General features: G+C 39.1%; 1 protein-coding gene across 1 annotated transcript; it reads left to right on the forward strand.

The window, feature by feature from the left end:
* Window positions 1–1,932: 1,932 nt before the first annotated feature.
* ccdc71 (coiled-coil domain containing 71) lies at window positions 1,933–21,262 on the forward strand. Its single transcript, XM_028446354.1, has 2 exons — window positions 1,933–2,150; window positions 18,257–21,262. Exon 2 carries the CDS (start codon window positions 18,267–18,269, stop codon window positions 19,341–19,343), a length of 1,077 nt encoding a protein of 358 aa, XP_028302155.1. The 5' UTR covers window positions 1,933–2,150; window positions 18,257–18,266; the 3' UTR covers window positions 19,344–21,262.
* The last annotated feature ends 1,073 nt before the right edge of the window (window positions 21,263–22,335 follow it).

Genomic DNA, 22,335 nt, shown 5'->3' on the forward strand with positions numbered 1-22,335 from the left:
TCCGGTTTAGAGCTCCTCTCAGTGGCGGGAGGTAGTTACTGCCGTTTATTCGTTAAATCCTTAAAATGTATGGAGTCCAAACTCGCCAAAGAAATTATATAATTGATTGAACGCAACAGGTATTGAGTTCACTGCCTAAATGTATAGTTTTTTTGTTTTATTTATTTATGTATTTTGTGTGTGTGTATTTTTCTTAGTGTTATTGAGATGTGCTTAATTTTCATGTTGTTATTTTTTTTTAATCTTGTATAATATGTATATATTCTTGAAAAAGTCTGCTTATTTCACTGGTTTGTATATTTTGTTTACATTAAAGAGAAAAGGGGGAAAAAAAGTCATGTCGTGTTCCAGTGGTAGAGTGGGTCGTCTAATAAACGCAGGTTTGGGAATTCGAATCCCGTTCTATGCAAGTCATTATCGTTGTGTCCTTGAGCATGGCACTTTATCCACATTGCCTCGTATGAATGGGTATGAACGCTCCTGTCATTCTGCCCCGGGGCAGCTGTGGCTACATTGTAGCTGGTGTGAATGAATATTGGTTTCAGTACGCGCTTTGAGTGTCCTTGAAAAAACTGTTATTTTATTATTATTACTATCTGTGAACAGTCTAACAAAAAAATAATAATGCAAAAAAATACATATCTTGATTCTTAATTGAATGATTTTTATGATATTTGACTTTGTTATGTCGGTTGGTTCCTCACTTACGCCGCCAAATTTCACCCAAATTAGATCTGGATTGCAAAATTAAATCACGTTTTCAAAATTTGGAGCTACTATATCGTTATCCATATTTTCTTGACAGTGGCTACCTGTACTGTAGCCGTATCAATATACCGACACTCTATTCGTACACAGCGCCCCTATTTGGCCAGTTTAGGTCACGTGATAGGTCAGTCATTGGCCAGTTTAGGTTGTGTGACTAAGTCTAAACCTTTCTCTAAACCTAAAAAATGTTGCGATAAACTAAACCTAACCCTAAGATACTACGTACTTGTACTTCGGTAACTGTACCAATAGCACCGGTGGTTGTCCGTTCGGCAACCGTACAAATAAACACTTTCTTTTTTTTTCTGTGGGTTGTTAACTCCTCCTACACCATTTTTTCCAATTTCGACAATTAAGTATAGAGCTCATTAAGATATTGTGGAGCCTTTTTTACCTTAAAATATTTATATAAACAAATTACAAACCATTCAGCCAATACGTTCAACACATTTCATCCTTTCAAACCATTTAAACCTTTTTCAACCTTATTGCTAATGTTAAGATTTTGTGTTTTCATTTGAAAAAGAATAATCAGTTCAAATTTTTAAATATATTTTTTAAAGTATTTTTTTCCCCCTTTCAATTACTAGACACTTCAGGTGACTCCATTTAAATTTTAGGTGAGCGGCCCACATGGGGTCACAATTCCAAGGTTGAAAAATACTGGGTGAGCTCGTCCGATTCATGATTAGAAGCAGGGTTTACATTTAGGTCCTTTCTGTGTGGAGTTTGCACGTTCTCCCCGTGCTTGTGTGGGTTTTCTCTGGGTACTCCGATTTCCTCCCACGATCCAAAAACATGACTGTTAGGGTGATTGGATTGCCCGTAGTAGTGAATGTTTTTTCCTGTGTTGCCTGGTGATGAACTGGCGCCCTGTCCAGGGTGTAACCGCGGCTAGCGCCCGAAATAAGCTGAGAGAGAACAAAACGGGTCAGAAAATGTATAGATGGATTAAATAATTGTTTAGCATTTTAATTTAGCATGGTTTGTCAGCTCTAGATGTTCTAGAAGTTGCTGTATTTTTTACGCGAATATTAGCATCCTGAAAAAAAAAAAAAAAATACGACATAAGCCCCACCCCCCCGTGACGTCAGGTGTTGTTTCTATTATTATTATTTTGCTTACTCGCGCTCACTGAGAATAAGTATTGTTGTGGGACATATTTATGTTGAATATGTCGTTAGTTTGAGGGTATTGTGTTAAATTTAAAGTGGGTTTGTTGACACCGTTCCCAACCCCCACCCCCACCCCTCAGAGGGTGAACAGAGACCGCCTCTCTTCCCTGTTCTGTCACCCACTCCGCGCTCGGTTGTTGCAGCCATTTTACCCGTGGACGTCGGCGTAGCGGGCACCGGAGGATGCCGAGACAGCGCTGCTAAAAGGTACTTCAGCCTCCCCTTGTCCATTATTTCACGTGTTTCTGGGTAACCTTGACGTGTGGGTTAATGTGGCGAGTCCAGGCTGGCTGTGCTGGAAGCAGGATAGACGGAGAGAAGGTTAACAAGGCGAGGGTTTGATCAGCCCAACGATGCCTTGTGAAAAATGGCGACGTTTTCAACTAAACTGAACTGGCTGAAGTTATAAACGAATCGTACTGAATCTGCTCCGTCCATGTGCTTTTTTTTTTTTTTTTTTCCAATACTGGTTTAACTTAAAGTTAGACAATTGGCGGTGTGTCGGGACAGGGGGCGCTAGTGAGCCGTTTACGACACGCTTTGTTGATTAACGCGCTTCTGACAAGCTTTAGTTTCAGCCCCATAAATACATTTTAAACGTGAAAGTAGGTATCTTTGTACTTTGTGAACACGTATTTTTGTTATTTGCTATTGTAGTGGTTATTTAAATGTCTAGCGAGGGTATGAACGATATGCTTCGTGACTTTATGCGGTTAATATTTTATACTTACCCATTACGCTTTAGGCCAGGTCATCTTCGTAAATAAGGAACAATTTGTACATAGTTAGTGACATTTCTGTGAGAAGACTGAGTGCTAGCGGTGCGTCGGGACAGGGGGCGCTAGTGAGCTGAGTGATGGCACACTTTGTTGCTTAACGCGCTTCTGACTAGCTTTAGTTTCAGCCCCATAAAATACATTTTAACCGTTTTAAACATAAATGTATGTATCTTTGTTTTTTACGAACAAATATTCTTGTTATTTTCTATTGTAATGGTTATTTAAAAGGTCAAGATAGGGTGTGGACGACATGTTTCATTATGACTGTACTTAATATATATATATACTTTATTGTTGCCAGTTACGCTTTAGGCGAGATCGTCTTTGTAAATAAGGAATGGTTTGTAAATGGTTAAAGTGTGACAAGAAATAAAATGGTGGCACAAATAAGCTCACTAATAAACCTTGTGTAGGTTTGCGTTGTCACTGGCTAGCCTGTATTTTAGCCCAATAAAACTGTATCTCTAATACACTTTAACTGTGAATATAGCTTCCTTTTGTTCTTTTATAAACATGGTTTATTGTTGTCGTTAAGTTGGGCCTCCGATTTTCCGTTTTGAAATTTCCCAAATTCCATTTCAGGGTTAAATCATTTTCACGTCTGTGTCAAGTTACGCTTTTATTTTTAACATATTTTGACTTTTAGATGACTTTACTGTGATGTTGTCAGGCAGGGTAGATGGAGGGAATGTTGACAAGGAGATGGTTTGATCAGCCCAACGATTCCATGTGGAAAATGGCGACGTTTTCGACTAAACTGAATTGGCTGAAATTGTGAATGAGTTGTACTGTGTCTGCTTTAATTTAAAAAAATACTGGTATAACTTTAAGTGTGACACTTACTGAGAGCTAGCGGTATGTTGGGACAAGGGGTGCTAGTGAGTCGTTTAACGGCAAGCTTTATTGCTTAATGCTCTTCTGGGTAGTTTTAGTCTCAGTCCCATGAAATACATTTGAACCATTTTAAACATAAAAATAGGTTTCTTTGTCCTTTATGAGCAAGAATTTTGGTTATTTGCTGTTGTAGTGGTTATATAAAACTAGTTTGGGTGTGGTCGACATGCTTCATGACTGTCCTCGAATGATGTGTTTTATACTTGCAGACTACGCTTTAGGCCATGTCGTCTTTGTAAATATGGAACGTTTGTAAATGGCTAAAGTGTGGTGTGATCATTTTTCCGAGCAGACTAAGAGCTAGCGGTGCATCGGGAGAGGGGGCTCTTTGTTGCTTAACGCTCTTCTGGCTAGCTTTAGTTTCAGCCCCATAAAATATATTTGAGTAGGTATTTTTGTTATTTATGAACAAGTGTTTTTCATATTTGCTATTAAAGTGGTTATTTAAAGGGGACATATCATGCTAAATCCACTTTTTTAGCCCTTAAATGCATTTTGTTGTATATTTAGAGTGCTTAGAAGTACAGAAAAAATCAAATTAGTCTCCTAAGGTGCTCCGTAGATATCTTTATATTCTGTTTTGCTCATATCTGTTTCGATTTTTCTATTCTCTATTACGTTTTTTGAACCATTACATCACAGTATTTGAGGCGGAACTGCCAAATTAGTACATCAACTCCAGGTCCAACACTTCGAGCAATCCGCCATTTTTATTTCTCGCTTATATTTGTAGTCCAAGCTCAAGGATGCCGAAGTTACGAGAGGATAAGTCAAAATGTTCGGTTGTTGGATGTCGTTACCCACACGCTTCATTACACCGTCTCCCAGCATCAGAACCTTTTCGAAGTGCCTGGTTGAGTTTTATTTTTCACAGAAATGTACCCACATCTGTGAGTCAGGTCATGTTTGTGTGTGCGAAGCACTTCAAGGATGACCGCTTCGCCAGTATAAAGAAGGATTTGCCGAAAGACTTTGTCTGATTGAGGGTTCAATTCCTTCTATCTTTGGAGACGACGAACAGAGCACTTCGGTAAGCTGTAAATAACGCTAAAAAGTGTGATAAGACGTCCCTGTCATTGTTTTGTTAGCATTAGCAGTTGCACCGTCTTCAGACATCATATGTAGCGCTGTGTGCTCGTTTTAGATCCTTGATGATATGGCCTACGTGATTTAATTTAAGTCTAAAGTTTTCATTAGTCATTTCATTTTGCCGTTTTTGTCTTTGAAAAGACTGTATTAAAATGCATTTCGTGACGTTAGCTTGGCGCTAGCGTTAGCTCGGTGCTTGTGTTAGCTCACTTGTTAGGGTTCTGCAGATTCATCATCTTCATTTTCATCTCGCTCCGCCGGGTCCGACTCTGGCTCAAACATGTAAGGCTGGATGGACAAGTCTTCTGTTGTTGACATTTTGTAAATAACCTCTGAATAAAAAGTTTATGCGCCGCTACATAGCCGTATCTCTTCTATCAAACGACAAAAATGGCCGAGCAGGGTGGAGTTGAACCGAGTGTCACCTGAAGAGGGGGCGGGGTATGGAGTGTCTCATTTGCATTTAAAGAGACCGCACCAAAACGAGTTGCTCTCAGAAGCACATCAGAAAAGGGGTAGAAAAGGGGCCTGTGGAGCTATAATAATGAGGAATTCAGACCCAAGCATTGCAGTTCCGCTTTATATAGACCACAACTGTATGATTTATATGTAAAAAGGAAGGATTTAAAACCATGATATGTCCCCTTTAAGAGGTGTAGCTCGGTGTGTACTACATGATTGTATATATTTGCCCATTATGCTTTAGGCCAGATCGTCTTCGTAAATAAGGAATGGTTTTTAATTAATTAAAGCGTGACATTTTCTTTAAACAGAGAAATAAAAAGGCTGCACGAATGAGATCACTAATGAACCTTGTGTAGGTTTGCATTGTTGCTGGCTAGCCTGTATTTTAGGCCAATGAACAAGGCTTGTTGTTTTTTTAAGTTGGGCCCCCGATTTTGCATTTTAAAATTTCTCAAGTTCCATTTCTGGGTTTGTCCACGCATCACGTTGCGCTTTTCCATTTTACGCCTTTCCATGTTCACTGTCAGCTGTATAAGCCAAATGGTTCCATATTTTGTTCTGTGTGTAGAAGGCTCCGCCCACTATAGAAAGAGAGGACCAAGAGTGCAGCCTTTAACCACTCTGATTAAAACACTGTCTTGAAGTGTCAATACTGAAAACACATGGTATTGTTTGTTTTTTAATGGCATTATATCGCATTACTTTTGTAGTATCGGTATATCGTGTAGAGATGTCCTGATACAACTTTTTCACTTCCGATACGATACCGATATTGCAACCTTGCGTATTGGCCAATACAGATATTGGCCCGATATGATATCAACATAAATCATACATACTGTTATTACTTATTTTGTAGTGTGGAATGTTGGAAAAAGCTTGATCAAGTGATGTTAATCAATAGTCAGCAACAGTAGGTATGAGAAAAACTGACCCATTTATCATGAACAGATTGGTTACATACATTTTAAACCAGCTCCTCCACACACACATAGATGTTAACAGCAGACACTGACTTCAGTGGACTCTGGAAGCAGACAACGGCCAGTCGCTCCTTTCAGAAATGCTCGTACTATAGAGCCCTGTTACGTAGCGCAAACATGTCGCTGTTGTGGAACAACTTTGGAGTAAATGAGACAGATAAGACAATGCAATGGGAGCATCTACATAAAGTGTCATCACTACAATAAAGGTCATTAATCGGCAAATGAAGATATTACAGCCGATCATATTGTCGTGATTGTCGTGAATGCATGATATCATCTCTAGGGTTCTCACCAGTGTTGTGCTAGTTACTGAAAAAAGTAACTAGTTACCATTACGAGTTACTTCATTAACAAAGTAACTCAGTTACTATTTTTAATACTTACACCAAAAAGTAATGCGATCCTGGAAAAAGTAACTTTTGAGTTACTTAAAATTAAAGAATGTATTATTTATTTTGGGTCATTTGTGTCCATACAGCTTCATATTAGTGCTGTAATAATATAATAATCCACTGTTGATCAACTCCTATAAAACAACCATAAATGATGTGCATATAAAACACAAAACAGCTGCTCCAAAATTAAAACAGTACTTTTTCAGCCTTAGCACAGTAATGTAAAGTAAGATGTGCACATTCTGCTGTTGAAAATGCTTATGAAAATAAATGTGGAAAAACAAATTCACAGCATTTTTCTCAGCTACACAATGCTAAACATATTAGGCTAATGAGCTGCTGTTAGCAGTGACTAAGCAGCAGCAACAGGCTGTTTATTTACAACAACATGCCGTGCAATAGTTTGGCTGACCTATCCCTGGATCACAGTCAGTCCGTTAAAATCCAGTCGCAGCGTTAGCTTAGCTTCACTGATGCATCTTTTGGAGACAACAATAATGCGCGTATTTCCACTCTGAGAAGCTCGTCCTGCTCTCGCATTGCCTCGCTATGATTGGCGCAAGCAGAAACACGCTGACAATGCTTCTTCTACTGTTTTACCGTGTTTGGCACGGCATCCCGCAAAAATATGAAGCGCCACTGTAAACATGAAGTACAATGCAGCTAGCAAAGTAACGGACAAACGCACCATATTGTATTGGTAACAGCATTATTATGACGTTGGCCCAACACTGGTTTTCGCCAGGAATTTTTCACAGCATAGGGGGATCCAGTGTCGGCGTCATGTGGGGGCATTTGCGGGCCATGCCCCCCCAACTGATCTACTGCGCCCCCCACTCTTACCACGACAGGGGGAGCTTTTTGTTAATCAAAGATATCTGGCTATTGCAACTGACTGTGTCCATTCACTGACAGCGGACGAGAGTCTGCTCCATAGATATAATATACTGTGGTGTAATTGTAATTCGTGCTGTTGAACGTACCCTAGAGTTGTTATTAGGATCAACCAATATGGCCTGCTCTGTCGATTCTCGTGACGTCACTGACATTGCTGCATCGCGACAAAGCGACAGCGCAAAATTCAGATGGAGGGCAGGAAGTGAAGTTTGAGAATCTGCCATCTGAAATAATCGAAATGCCCATGTTTTGTATAGTTTACGGCTGCTCCAATCATTCTAACCGAGAAAAGGAAAAGAGATTTGATAGAGTACCGAAGTTTGTTGTTCACAAAGGTGAGAAATGTAAAAAGCTTACAGAACAACGCCGTAAAAGGTGGATTTTAAACCTACAGTCATGGCCAAAAATATTGGCACCCCTGCACTTCTGTCAGATAATGCATCACTTCTCCCAGAAAATTGTTGAAATTACAAATTCATTGGCATTCACATGTTTATTTCTTTTGTTAGCATTGGAACAACACACAAAAGCAGAGAAAAAAAGCCAAATCTGACATCATTCCACATACAACTCCAAAAATGGAGCCTTATGTTACTTTTCTGTTACCGTCTCGTCTGAAATTACATAGAAGCAATGTTTGAGTTGTTTTGAGTCCTGTTTATGTTATTGACCCACAGACACCTTTTTTTACTAACTCACTCTTCGTTCGACTCTGTCTCTAATGTTGTTGCTGCGGCTGCAGAGGTGAGTGAGTGAAGGAGGGGGGTGTTTCGTCAGCGCGTGTGTGTGTTGAGTTTCACTCAGGGAGAGGCGGGGCGGGGTTAAGAGAGGAGAAAAAGGCATACTGGCGGCTCTACAGAAGAAACTTTTAATGTTAAGAGAAATATATTGATATTACAATATAGTCCAATGCTGTGACGAAGGACTCAATGTATGTGTGTCTTTAATAGTTTTTTTGACAGTTCTTATGTAGCCAATCACAAGTTAGACTGTAGCATGTTTGGTTGTATGCGCTACATCTACAATGTGTCATTGGTTTCTTGGGTAGCCAATCACAAATTAGGCTGTAGCAAGTTCGGTTATAATCACTACGTCCGCAGAGTTTTAGCTTCTCTTTAGTTATCGGGTGTGGAGCGGACCTTGTGGTTGTGTCCGTGTGCGTAAATTCTAAACTGTAAGTATTGATGAGAAAACAAGAGTACACCCACCTCAAGTTAGCTGTATACTGCTTTGATATAATATGTATAATTTGTGCATGCTGTTGAATAGGGATTGACCGATATGGGATTTTTAGGGCCAGGGTCAGCCTGAGCCAATGACCGACTGCCGACTGCCGATTTTCTTGAGCCGATACTACTTTTGCTCCCTCAATTAACATCATATAAATTACACTATGATGATGATAAATGGTACAAGTCTCATTAAAAAAAGGAACATTTATTTAAATTAACAAAGGTGAGGTAGAATGACACCAAGTAAAACGTATTTAACAAATAATAAAAACAGGTGAGGTAGAACAAGAGCAAGTAAAAGAAATAGTGAGACATCTCATGAAATATTATGAAAGATAACTGTTTGTCCTTGTCCTGAAAATAGCTTTGACAAAAGTGGTCCTGACTGAAGATATATTTTATTAACAGGATTATTATTGAGTATAAATAATATAATCATAGTATTAAACACAAAAAGAAACCATGAATATTAGTCCATTACAACACAACCCCAGAACATAAAATAGCAGAGGAAACGTGATGTCAGATGCGTAATAAGCAACAAACTCCTCAAGTTGCTGTTTAAATTACATTAACAAGAATAAATATTCAAACAAGTAGTAAACTGCTTCTCAAAGTTAAAAACTTCTCAGCGCAGCACTGAGAGAAGCAGAGAGAGGGGGGAAAGAAACACACGCCAAACCTCCAGCCAGCTGCTCGTTAACTATGACTGCATCGTCCGATACACGTAAAACACGCAAAAATTGGCCGGCCGATGAATTGGTCGATCACTACTGTTGAATGTGTTCAGACAACATTATGGGCTAATTTAGCCATCTGCTTGATATACTAGGGCAAGTACTAACAGCCTTGCGGTTCGTCCATAGCCATTAGCACATGATAAAGATACCCTTTTTAATGAGATGGACCTGCTGGAGTCATTTTGTGTATTTTTGTGCATTTCTGTTGTCATTTTGTGTATTTTTTGTATGAATATTTAGTTTTGTGTATTTTTTGTATGAATATTTAGTTTTGTGTATTTTGAGTCATTTTCATATTTTTGTTGTATTTTTCTGTAATGTATGTTTTTTGGAGTCATATGTATGTTTTATTCTTTCACTTGTATTTTGTGCATTTGTGTTTTATTTTACTCATTTAGTATTAGTATATATATTTAAATAAATAAATAAATACCATGTGTGTATGTTCTGTGAAATGTTTGAGAAGCTGATAACCAAACTCCATAGTGATTGTATCGCCAATCAGAAAAACAACCAGTCATTTTCATATTTTTGTTGTCGTGCATTTTTTAGTGTTTTATTTTACTCATTTAGTATATTTTTATTATAAATAAATGAATACTGTGTGTGTGTGTGTGAAATGTTTGAGACGCTGATAACCAAACTCCATAGTGATTGTAGCGCCAATCAGAAAAACAACAAAACTGCGCAAAACAAAACGTAAAGATCTAAACTACATGAGTGAGTAAGTAAATTAAAGTATTATCAACAATTCGGCTGTCTTTTTTTTAAAAAAACAAAAATCATTTTTTACCTTTGAATCGAGTGGTCAGAGCTTAGCTTCCATGCACGGCACCACAGAGAATCCGCAGTTTTCCAGATGGGTTGAGGTCAAAATCGACTCTAGTGAAACAGCGCGTTATTGAACAACAGTTATATGGTTTAAACAATGGGAAACGTGTCTGCAAAAGACTCAAATAAATAAATACCGTGTGTGTGTGTGAAATGTTTGAGACGTTGATAACCAAACTCCATAGTGATTGTAGCGCCAATCAGAAAAACAACAATACTGCGCAAAACTAAACATAAAGCTCTAAACTACACGAGTGAGTAAGTAAATTAAAGTATTATCTTCAATTCGGCTGTCTTTTTTAAAAAAACAAAAATAATTTTTTACCTTCGAACCGAGTGGTCAGAGCTTAGCTCCCATGCACGGCACCACAGAGAATTTGCAGTTTCCCAGATGGAGTATTGAACGGGTTGAGGTAAAAATTGACTCTAGTGAAACAGTGTGTTATTGAACAACAGTTATATGGTTTAAACAATGGGAAACGTGTCTGCAAAAGACTCAAATAAAAAAATACTGTGTGTAAAATGTTTGAGACGCTGATAACCAAACTCCATAGTGATTGTACCGCCAATCAGAAAAACAACAAAACGTAAAGCTCTAAACTACATGAGTAAGTACATTAAAGTATTATCTACAATTCGGCTGTCTTTTTTTAAAAAACAAAAATAAATTTTTACCTTCGAATCGAGTGGTCAGAGCTTAGCTTCCATGCACGGCACCACAGTGAATTCGCAGTTTTCCAGATGGAGTTTTGAACGGGTTGAGGTCAAAATCGACTCTAGTGAAACAGTGCGTTATTGAACAACAGTTATATGGTTTAAACAATGGGAAACGTGTCTGCAAAAGACTAACCAGTGGCTGACGGTTTCAAATGAACTATTCAGAGAGCTCCCGTGTTTGAGAAGCTAACAATAGCATGGCACAGGAGGAAGTGGAGGAGGAGTGGCCGCACACGTGACTCTTGCTTGGGTGAGGAGCAGTGCAGTGAAATAGATATAGATGGTGCGCTAGCGCCCCCTCACACCCTGAGGTCAAAAGCTCAATAGGTTTCATTTCTGGGCCGTCCAGAAGTGACTAACCTCCCTTGCTTTTATAGGTAGATATATATGTATAATTTTATTTCAAGTGAGCAAATAAATGAATTACATACAATAACACTAATAGTAATACACATACACAAATATATTCCATAAAATATCAGCTCATGAGCTGTTTGAGTCAGCAGTTATTGTAGCCTTTTTAAATGTGTCTAGTGTTGATGTATTCAGATTTATTTGTAAGGAACCTGTTTATACTAAGTTGTGAATTTTTTTCTTTATTTTTTTCTTTATAGTTTTTATTTATTGTGATTTTTATCACTATCGTATTAAATACTAGAAATTATCGGGATACATTTTTTTTTGTCAATATCACCCATCCATACTAATGGTAGGTTAGTGCTAATGCTAGGTTGTTATTATTATTGCTAGGTTAATGGTAGTGCTATTGTTATTGTTCAGATCTTTGATTCAAGCCCCCGGAAAATGCTTGCCAGGCAGCACACAATGTTACGAATCGTGTTTGTCTTGTATTAGTTTTTATTCAAACGTCATAGACCAAAGGGCTGAGTGCTCCTGATGACGGTCTAGTTCCGACCATTCAATCCAGTCACCTTTTAGTAACTGGCTGTGCCTATAGACATCGGAGTCTGACTTATTGGGCTTTTTGAACATAGCGTCATCACTAATCTTGCTCTGTCAACAGAGCTGTTTTAACTTGTCCTCAGTTGTCACGACTACCTGTCAACATCAGTTCTTTCCATTTTAACTCAGATTAATAATATTATTAATTGTCTAGACCAGTGTTTCCCAACCAGGGGTACGCGTACCCCTAGGGGTACGTGGAAAAATGAAGAATTTATTTCCAAGATAATAAAACAATATTCTGTCTTTTCGTAAGTCCTTAAATAAAATGGTACGTGTGCGCTATGGCTTGTTTTTAAAATTGAAATGCCTAAATAGGACATATTCAAATAAGCTCCTTTTGTGGTAAATGTCATATAAGTTATATATAATACAGGTAGGTTAATTATTTTTGTATTTATTTATTTATATTACTTATTGTTTTTATTTCTTCTTATTTTTTCTAATTTCAACTTTATTAATTCTCTTTAATAACAATGTAATCATAATTAATTAGTATTAATACGGTATTAATAATACAAACGTTTACTATATTTCTTATATTTATCTTTTTTTTTTTTTTTTTTTTTTTTTTTTTGCCTTGAAGGCAACATCATTTTATGTTTAATTTGAGTTAAATAAGAAGATAATCCCTGAATATTACTTGTTCAATTTAAGAAGATTAATTAAAAATGACTTGCGTTGAATATTTAGTTGTTATGTTCTACTTTTGGAGAATCATGAACACGTATGAGTGAGGGGGTACTCATGGTATGACAAAAAGGCTCAAGGGGTACACAAGAAAAGAAAGGTTGGGAACCACTGGTCTAGACCTCTTAATTTTGTTAAATGACTTTGAACCGAACAGCTATTTTAATGTTAATGCAATGCTGATGCTATTGTTAGTAGGGCTGGGCGATATGGTCTTTTTTTTATTATCTCGATATTTTCAACCTATATCCCCTAACCGTATATATATTTCGATATTTTGCCCTTGGCTTGAGATGCTTTGATGCATACAATCGAACCAGAATGGCAATACTCAATATATATTGATGTTTTCTCTGTGATGCATTTGGGGTTTTCTATTATAGCATAGCGTACCTGTTAGTTTCTTTTTTCAGAGGCAAACCCTTAAGAAGGGTTACGTCAGGTTAAGGATGAACGATTAACCTTAATTACATTGGTATTAAGTAGGGATGCACCAAATATTCGGCCACCAAATATATTCGGCCGAATATTGCAAAAAAAGCCACATTCTGCCAATGGTTTAGTGAGTTAAAAGCAAGGCCGAATAGTAGCATGTGACGCAATCAAACAACGTGCAGTGATTTTGAGTCGGAAAAGTGCCTGCGCATTGCTGCAGAGCAGCAGCAGCTCCGCCTTTCCACACACAAACACAGCCAGACTTTCTCCTTATCGCTCTCCGTTGTCCGTCACTGTGTAAAAGTCCAATTCCATTACCAAGTCCATTGTTGGTGCTGTGAGCCACAAATTCGTAAACTTTCCAATTGTTTAATCTTCAGTTCACAAGAAATGTTGGGTTTCGCTGCATAGACTGGTGTAGCATTAGCACGGAATGCTAACAGCTGATGTGTGTAAACAATGGGTTCGTGGCTGCAAGCAGTGACTCCCAACACGATCGGCAGCAGATAAAGTAGTGCAGTTTGTGTTTACATATATGACAATAAAGTATAATATATATTCTATATTAAACAGCAGTGTTGTTTTAGCTGTTGGATAGTTGGAGAGGGAGGAGCTCACATTCTAAGAGGCGTGTTAGGTGACGTCACCTGCCAACGTGGGCAAAATCCAACTTACCCGTTTGGAGCTGACTTTTTTACAAAATGTGGAATAACAAGGGAAGGAGGAAACAGAACTTTTTCAACTTTGGCCCTCTGAATGAGGCTAAAGGGATGTATATCACTGTAGTAAAACCATTATAAAGTGATTTTTTTTCATCATACCTCCCCTCTAATTTTTATTTTATTTGAAGGGCTAATATAAATGAAAAACTTTGTTGTGCTTTTTTAAAATCAAAGGCTACTGGAATATTTAAAAAATGTCAGAATATTCAATAAACATTTACTTTCTTTAAAAAAACATGTCTAAAAATGTATTCTAGGCTATTTAGGCACTATTAAAAAAACAGTGAAAAACTTATGAACCGCATTCGATACAAGGTATTATTCGGCCAAGCGTGTATATTTTTTTCGGCTTTAGCTTCGGCCACAAATTTTCATTTCGGTGCATCCCAAGTATTAAGGTTTTCACTACTGCAATAACGTAACCTCAGACGCTGGAGGGTTTTTATTCCGTCTCCATCATTTGAGTAATATATATGTTCACCAATCAGAATTGTTGAGAACTGCCTTCCTGGGCTGCTGGCCAATCAGAGATGGTTACAGGACACGCTTGTATGCGCTACAGCGAGTCTATGATGATAATAAATGGTACAAGTCTCAATTTAAAAAAAGGAACATTTATTGAAATTAACAAAGGTGAGATAGCACGACACCAAGTAAAAAATATTTAATAAATAATAAAAACAGAACAAGAACAAGTAAAAAAATAGTGAGACATCTCATGAAATATTATGAAAGAGAGCTGTTCATCCTTGTCCTGAAAATAGCCTTGACAGAAGTTGGCCTGACTGAAGATGTATTTTATTAACTGGATTATTTAGTATAAAGATATAAAATTATAGTATTAAATACAAAAAAGAAACCTTGAATAATAGTCAATTTCAACACATAAATTAACAGAGGAAAATAACGTGATGTCAGATGCGCCTTGAACATTTAACTGCTCAAGTTTCTGTTCTAAACTGCATCAAAATTAACAGGAATAAATATTCAAACAAGTAGTGAAAGCTCTCCTTCTCAGCGCAGCGCTGAGTGAGAAGCAGAGAGGGAGAGAGAAAGAGAAACACACAAGCCAAACCTCCAGCCAGCTGCTCGTTAAATACAACTGCGACACAACACAGAATCACGGAACAACGCTAAGTTAAGCAGTTAAAAGATGCTTTGAAAGTTTAAATCTTGCCATTGGGATTGAAGAGCTTCCTTCACGCTCTGCTAGTGGGGGGAGGGGCTCTGCAGCCTCTGTCTCCAGCAACACAGAGCAGCCTGTAGCAGCCGCTTTGTTAATAAAGTGGATCAACGAACGCAGCAGCGTGCATCAGCCAATGCCGATACACGTAAAACACGCTTAAATCGGCCGGCCAATGAATCGGTCGATCAGTTCTTCTGATACTTAAAGAGGGGGTATTATGCTTTTTTCAATCACGTAGTACCATTCTATAGCACACTACAATGATGATGCAACCTTATGTTGGTCTGTAAATGCAGTAAATTAAAATAACTGCCTTGAATAAATTTGCTCTCATATCATGGCTGTATCAAACGCCTTGAAATAGGCCTCTGTCTCTTTAAGAAGCTCCTACCCGTTCCGACACGCCTCTTCGCACACTGTCTGTGGCGTCATCACAACACTACTGCATCTCCTCCACACGCATTCAAACTACTATCGATCTGGGGTGCATTTTATTTTTACTGTTGGAAAGGAGCTACACTTTATCACTTTGTGAACAATGGCCTCTCAGGATATGGGCTATATGCACGCTTTACTTCCGCGTTTGAGTGAAGACTGTAGTTATGCAAATGTGTAAGATGTCCTCTGCTGTTTACTGCTGTTGTTGAGTTGCGTGAGATTAATATGAAACATATTGTCATTTGTCATAATTCAGTAGGGTTAGGAACCGAAAGTTCTTTGTCTTCACTCAAACGCAGAAGTGAAGTGTGCATAAAGCCCATATCCTGCGTGGCCATTGTTCACAAAGTGATAAAGTGTAGGATTTTTAATGAATTTATTGGTAAATTCCACGGTAAAATAAGTATTTGGTCACCTACAAACAAGCAAGATTTCTGGCTCTCACAGACCTGTAACAACTTCTTTAAGAGGCTCCTCTGTCCTCCACTCGTTACCTGTATTAATGGCACCTGTTTGAACTCGTTATCAGTATAAAAGACACCTGTCCACAACCTCAAACAGTCACACTCCAAACTCCACTATGGCCAAGACCAAAGAGCTGTCAAAGGACACCAGAAACAAAATTGTAGACCTGCACCAGGCTGGTAAGACTGAATCTGCAATAGGTAAGCAGCGTGGTGTGAAGAAATCAACTGTGGGAGCAATTATTAGAAAATGGAAGACATACAAGACCACTGATAATCTCCTTCAATCTGGGGCTCCACGCAAGATCCCACCCCGTGGTGTCAAATGATCACAAGAATGGTGAGCAAAAATCCCAGAACCTCATGGGGGGACCTAGTGAATGACCTGCAGAGAGCTGGTACCAAAGTAACAAAGGCTACCATCAGTAACAAGCCAGGGACTCCAATCCTGCAGTGCCAAACGTGTCCCCCCTACTTAAGCCAATACTTGTACGGGCCCATCTGAAATTTGCTAGAGAGCAATTGGATAATCCAGAAGAGGATTGGGGGGATGTCATATGGTCAGATGAAACCAAAATAGAACTTTTTGGTAAAAACTCAACTCGTCATGTTTGGAGGAGAAAGAATGCTGAGTTGAAGTCAAAAAACACCATACCTACTGTGAAGCATGGGGGTGGTAACATCATGCTTTGGGGCTGTTTCTCTGCAAAAGGACCAGGACGACTGATCCGTGTAAAGGAAAGACTGAATGGGGCCATGTATTGTGAGATTTTGAGTGAAAACGCACTGCCCGTGCAACGAAGGAGTGGCTTCGTAAGAAGCATTTCAAGATCCTGGAGTGGCCTAGCCAGTCTCCAGATCTCAACCCAATAGAAAATCTTTGGAGGGAGTTGAAAGTCCGTGTTGCCCAGCGACAGCCCCAAAACATCACTGCTCTAGAGGACATCTGTATTGAGTAATGGGCCAAAATACCAGGAACGGTGTGTGAAAACCTTGTGAAGTCTTACAGAAAACATTTGACCTCTGTCATTGCCAACAAAGGGTACATTACAAAGTATTGACCAAATACTTATTTTCCACCATAAATTGCAAATAAAATCATTAAAAATCCTACAATGTGATATTCTGGATTTTTTTTCTCATTTTGTCTCTCATAGTTGAGGTATACCTATGACAAAAATTACAAGCCTCTCATCTTTTTAAGTGGGAAAACTTGCACACTTGGTGGCTGAATACTTTTTTGCCCCACTGTATTTCTTGACTTTGGGGTTGGAAAACCTGTAGTTTGTATTCACAGGTGTATTGCGGAGGTGGGGCGCACACACGCATCTGTATCCACCATCCCCCTGAAATGCACAGAAGTGTCCGGTATTACCATGAAGGTAAACGGTAACTCTCCGCTCTTAGGTCTCTCCCTTTTACCATGCAGCTTCACGGGCTGAATAAACAAAACAAGCACACACACAGACGCTAACAGCAGATGCTGCCTCCGCTTTCAGAGCCGGTAGACCCTGGAAGAAAACTGGGATCAGCTGCACCACTCCAACCAAGCGATTGTTTCGCCATTTGCGCATAGGTTTTCAGCTATGTGCACAAACGCCAGTGAAATACTATAGAGCCGTGTCACGTAGAGCGTAGGTGGTGTGGAACGTCTTCAGAGTAAATGACACGAATAACACAATGCAATGGGAGCATTGACAAAGTTTAGTCACGACAATGACGTGATTGATCTGATTGACAAATTAAGACATTACAGTTTATCACATAAAATGCAAAATATCGGCCGATCCGAGCAGATCAGATTGGTGTAAAGCATAGTATTTAGGAAACGTTACGAATAATTATTTGTAACGCAATCATGACATCCCTACTCCACCATAAATAGATACATTAATCGGAACCTTCTCAAAATGTATTTTAATTAACTAACTTTTCTGAGGCTGGTAAATCCGGCATAGCAGTATGAAGTGATGTGGTGCGCTGTGTAGTACTCTTATATTAATAGGACCGGATAGAATTTTTGGAGTTATTCATGGATTTAGTTCACTCTTCAATTCACAGCTTCTTCACAATACTTTTAGTAATGCGCACGTGCAACATCAGTTACATGCCAAAAACGTCCCTATTATTTGGCCTGACAATTAATCGGTCGAGCTGAGATAGACCTATGTTATGTGGTGTTTGGACTCTGAGTAGAAGATCTGAGAATCCACATTTAGGGTTTGAGTATTGATCTTTCAAACGTGGATTTGTACAGTATGTGGTCATAGATTCATAAACTGTTTAAATCTCTGACAGCTTTTGTGGAAAACGAACATTTTGCTTCTGTCTTTACCAAAGGTCTGTTAGGTGTTTCTCTGACTGTGCTCCTTGCTTTTGTTTTTTAATAGGACCACAAAGATGGCTGACGCAGCTCGGGGTCCGGTGGTCAGACGGCCATTGACTTTTGTCAATGAAGAGAGGAAGGTTGTTCACTCCTGGTGCCGGATCTCCACTGCAGGGAACAATGTTCTCCTGGACGCTCTTAAGATCATAAGTCCGATGTCCCGTGACTTATCGAGCACCGAAGAATTGGTAACCTTCTTGCAGGAGCTCAGTGCAGAGGGTCACAGGCCTACGGTGCTGCGCAGCAAGGATGTGTACAACTATCGCTCCTGCACCAACCAACCCCTGACGGAAGACATGCTGAGGCCATCAAACAAGACTCCGAGATCATCTGCCAAAAGGAGGGGAAAGAAGGGTCCGACCAGAAAGAAGGAGGTGCACCCTTCCTGGAGCACTTTGGACAAGAGGAACCCTCGGATTCAGGGAGTCCCCCCTCATGAGCAGCTGGTGGACCATCGCGCCACTTACTGCAGTAAGACGCCTACTAATATCATTGAAATGCCGCCAGCAGATTGGAAGCCGTGCTACAGACTGACCAACATTGAGGGTCTTTCAGGCTGCCACACAGCCAAACTCCAGATCCACACGACCTGGGACCCGTCCTCCGAGGCACCCTTGGTCGCATTTTCACAGAAAAATCACCCTCCGAAGATTTCAGGAATACCTTCTCAGCCTTCTCAGAATGGTGGTGGGACACCCACCAAAGCCGTGGCCTTGTTTAGCCAGAAGAGCCTGTCGTGCCCGATCCGATTAGACGGTGCCCTAATCGGAGATTCGGCGCCAGTCTTTTATGGGAACGGTCGAGTGTTCTCACAGACTCACACGGAGCTGACTAGTAAAGGATGGAGGAGCAACGGCCTCCACCGAGATGCCCGGGGCCCCAAAGATGTGAGCGAGCAGAGAAGCCGTCAAAGAATCAGCCGAAGGGACAAGAACAGTTTTCGGGGCAAAGTAATAAAGGTGGACGAGTCTCTGCCGGTAGCAGTCGCCTGCAGAAAGGCACAGAAGATTCTACAGGTCAACCTGTCTCCGGTCATTCAGATCCACCCTCTCAATCACATCCTGAGGGACTTAAGATACCAGATTAAGTGACACTTTCATTCATGGTTAGTCATTTTCATTTAGCAAATAATACTGGTTTACATTCGTTAGCCTTCACCCAGCTGAAAGCTGGTATTCGTTACAGGAATCTGACTTGGGTTTCTGTGTTTCGCTGCTGGAAAAAGGAGTAATGGGCAACTGGGAGTAAAAGGCATTTCAAAATGGAGTGATACTTTTCCTAGCTGGCTGGGAAATTACTACCAGCTAACTGTTCACTCATTCACATAACACTAAATGTTATTCTGCTTTGAGTTCAGTGCTTTTTCTTTTCTGGGATGCAGTGTACTGTAGCCAATCAAAGAAAGATGGGTGTTCTTCCCCTTTAAGAAGGTGCAAGCATAAGATGCACCATCTGTTTCCAATTGGGTTTTTTTCTGTTTTTTTTTCTTTGTGCAGTTCTAAGCAGCAAAAGCTTTTTGTCGACGCTGAAACTAGCTACGATGGAGTGACGGAGTGGAGTTAACATGCTGATTTGTTTGCTAAATCAATAAAATTAAAGAATGGAAAAGCGGTTAAGTGTTCTCCATATTAGGAAGAATCTTGGAAAAAGCTGCAGAAGGAAATCAGAAACACCCGTTGAACACCGGTAATGTACCTGCTCTGTGAATTTATCAAAGCAAACAAACGTATGAGGAAAAAAATAATCAAACGTCTCAAAATTTTAACTGCTGTTTGCTTTTTATTAAGAGAAGTAATGATACACACTTTTTAAAAACATGTTGGGGTTTTTTTTAATATATATATATATATATATTTAATATCTTCTGACTACAATTTCATGTCTTTAGAGTTTCTGCTTTTTTCCAGATGCTTCCTATTCCTGGCTTCAGGGGTGTAAAGTTTCAGAAGTAAAAAGAAGAACTAAAAAATGTACAAGGCCTGCTGTTCAAAGTATTTAGAGAAAGTAAACTGTGTGTTTATCGAGAGAACATTCGTCCGGCTGAGTTGCGTTTGAGGTGGATGTTGCTTTAACTACAGCCTGTTTGTCGAAAATAGGACACTTTTTTTTTCTTTTAAGAGCTTGATTTCCCATTAAATCTGTTCCCAGTTAGCCAGACTCTGACCTGTTTTTCAACTATTATTTACTTATCTTCACATTCGAAATACAAAATATGCACTTTTCTATCTTCCTTCCTTTGTATGTAGAAATGTTTGAACCAAAACGGGAATCTGGTAAATTTTTCTTGAGGTGCTTTTCACACTGGTGCTGAAGATCGATTTGGAACGTCATCTGGTTTCTGTAACCATTTCAGTGCTGGTTTTAAATAACTTCTGCAACCAACCAACCAGTGACATTGCTGCCCAACGCAGGTGGGTATGAGTGCAGAAAAATCCTGGTTTTGCATTTATTTCACATCGACACTAACAAACCGTGACGGTGTTGCTTGACAGAACAAGTATTAAGTGTTTAGTCCTACAGTGCTGCAGAAAAGGACCATGAATACATACACTGTTATCATCTAGAACACGCAGAAAACCATCAACAGGTATTTTTAAAAACAATGACCGTGACATCACCGCCACAGTAAATACTGTAGATGTGGATCTGTGATTTATTTTTTAAATAAAAGCATGGAAAACTTTTTTTTTTTTTTTAAAGAGTCCAGGTCTGACCAATACCTGATAGAATCCACTGTGGAAATCTCTCCATTCAAAGACCAAATCAGCCGACAGTGTGGCCAACACCTTTTACTCATACGTTTCTTCTTCGACTCCAGCACATAGTAGTGTCTTGCGTCCCTTGTCTCCATTTTGACGCCCACTCCTTGACACCCGGTGCAATTCTGTTTGTACCCAGTCATGTTTGTCTTTTTCTCAACCTTTTATTTCCATCTTGTTTGTGCAACACTTGTATAATATTGTATTTCCTGTATGAAATGTTTTTGTTCAATAAAACTGATCAGCAAAAATATTGGTAGGTTTGTAATTTAATATTTATTATATTTCTCAGTTACCTCGATGTGTCAGTTTGATTTCTCAATTTCCCACCAATTTTTGTTCGAATCGGATCAAGCTTGCGCATTTCAACGCAATTTTAAAAAAAAAAAAAAAAAGATGATTTGTTTAAATTTTTTGCGCCATGTGGTTTAGTTTTGCGCTGCCTCTGTGGAGAGAGGCGGGGCTTCAGACTTAGCAAGGTGTGTGCCATGCAAGCGTTTCGAATAGAAAGGAGGCACAGAGACGCGAGAAGACATAATTATATTCAGACAAACTATGCGGTGATGGTAAGGGAAACGAGTGAAAGAAAACATAGTAAAGTTTGGTCACAGTTAGCTCCTATTATTGTAGGGTCTGTTCTATGCTACATATGCAAATAAAACCTAATAAATTAAACATGACGGATGTTTGATCTTTATTTTACAAGGAAGTTCCTTGAGAAAGAACTATTTATAATCAGTTGTTTTTGTTGGTTCTCAGATTTCATAATTTTGCACCTCAAAATGGAGGTATGGCTATAGTAAGGCATAAAAAAGTGTGAAAAAAAATTCAATTGCCTCAAAACGGAGCTAAGGCCATTGTAAAGCATAAAAAGGTCAAAAAAATGTCAAGTGCCTACAAAAGGAGGTAAGGCATGAAAAAGGGTGACAAAATTTTAAAGGTCTAAAAACAGAGGTAAGGCATAAAAAATGCGACAAAATAGGCGATAGTAGGGCATAAAAAAGGGCAACAAAAATTCAGACGCCAAAAAACGGAGGAAAGGCCATTGTAAGGCATTGTCATGGCAAATTTGCGGTTGACCTCATTTGGAGACATGATTCATTGCTCTGGTTGAATGATGGAGTCCAGGCGAGGCATTGATGATTTTATAAAAAAGATTTATTATAAAATTAAATAAAAAAAGGAGTAAAAAAGAAGCTTCACAGTTTCACAGCTTAAGCTTTTATACAGATAACAGAAAAAGGTCCACCCTGAGGTGAGGAGAAGGAGGGGGTCAGATGCCCAACAGTGGAAACATTTGAGGATGATGAAGACGTGTATATTA

Source organism: Gouania willdenowi, chromosome 5 (assembly GCF_900634775.1).
Source record: "Gouania willdenowi chromosome 5, fGouWil2.1, whole genome shotgun sequence".
Lineage (NCBI taxonomy): Eukaryota > Metazoa > Chordata > Actinopteri > Blenniiformes > Gobiesocidae > Gouania > Gouania willdenowi.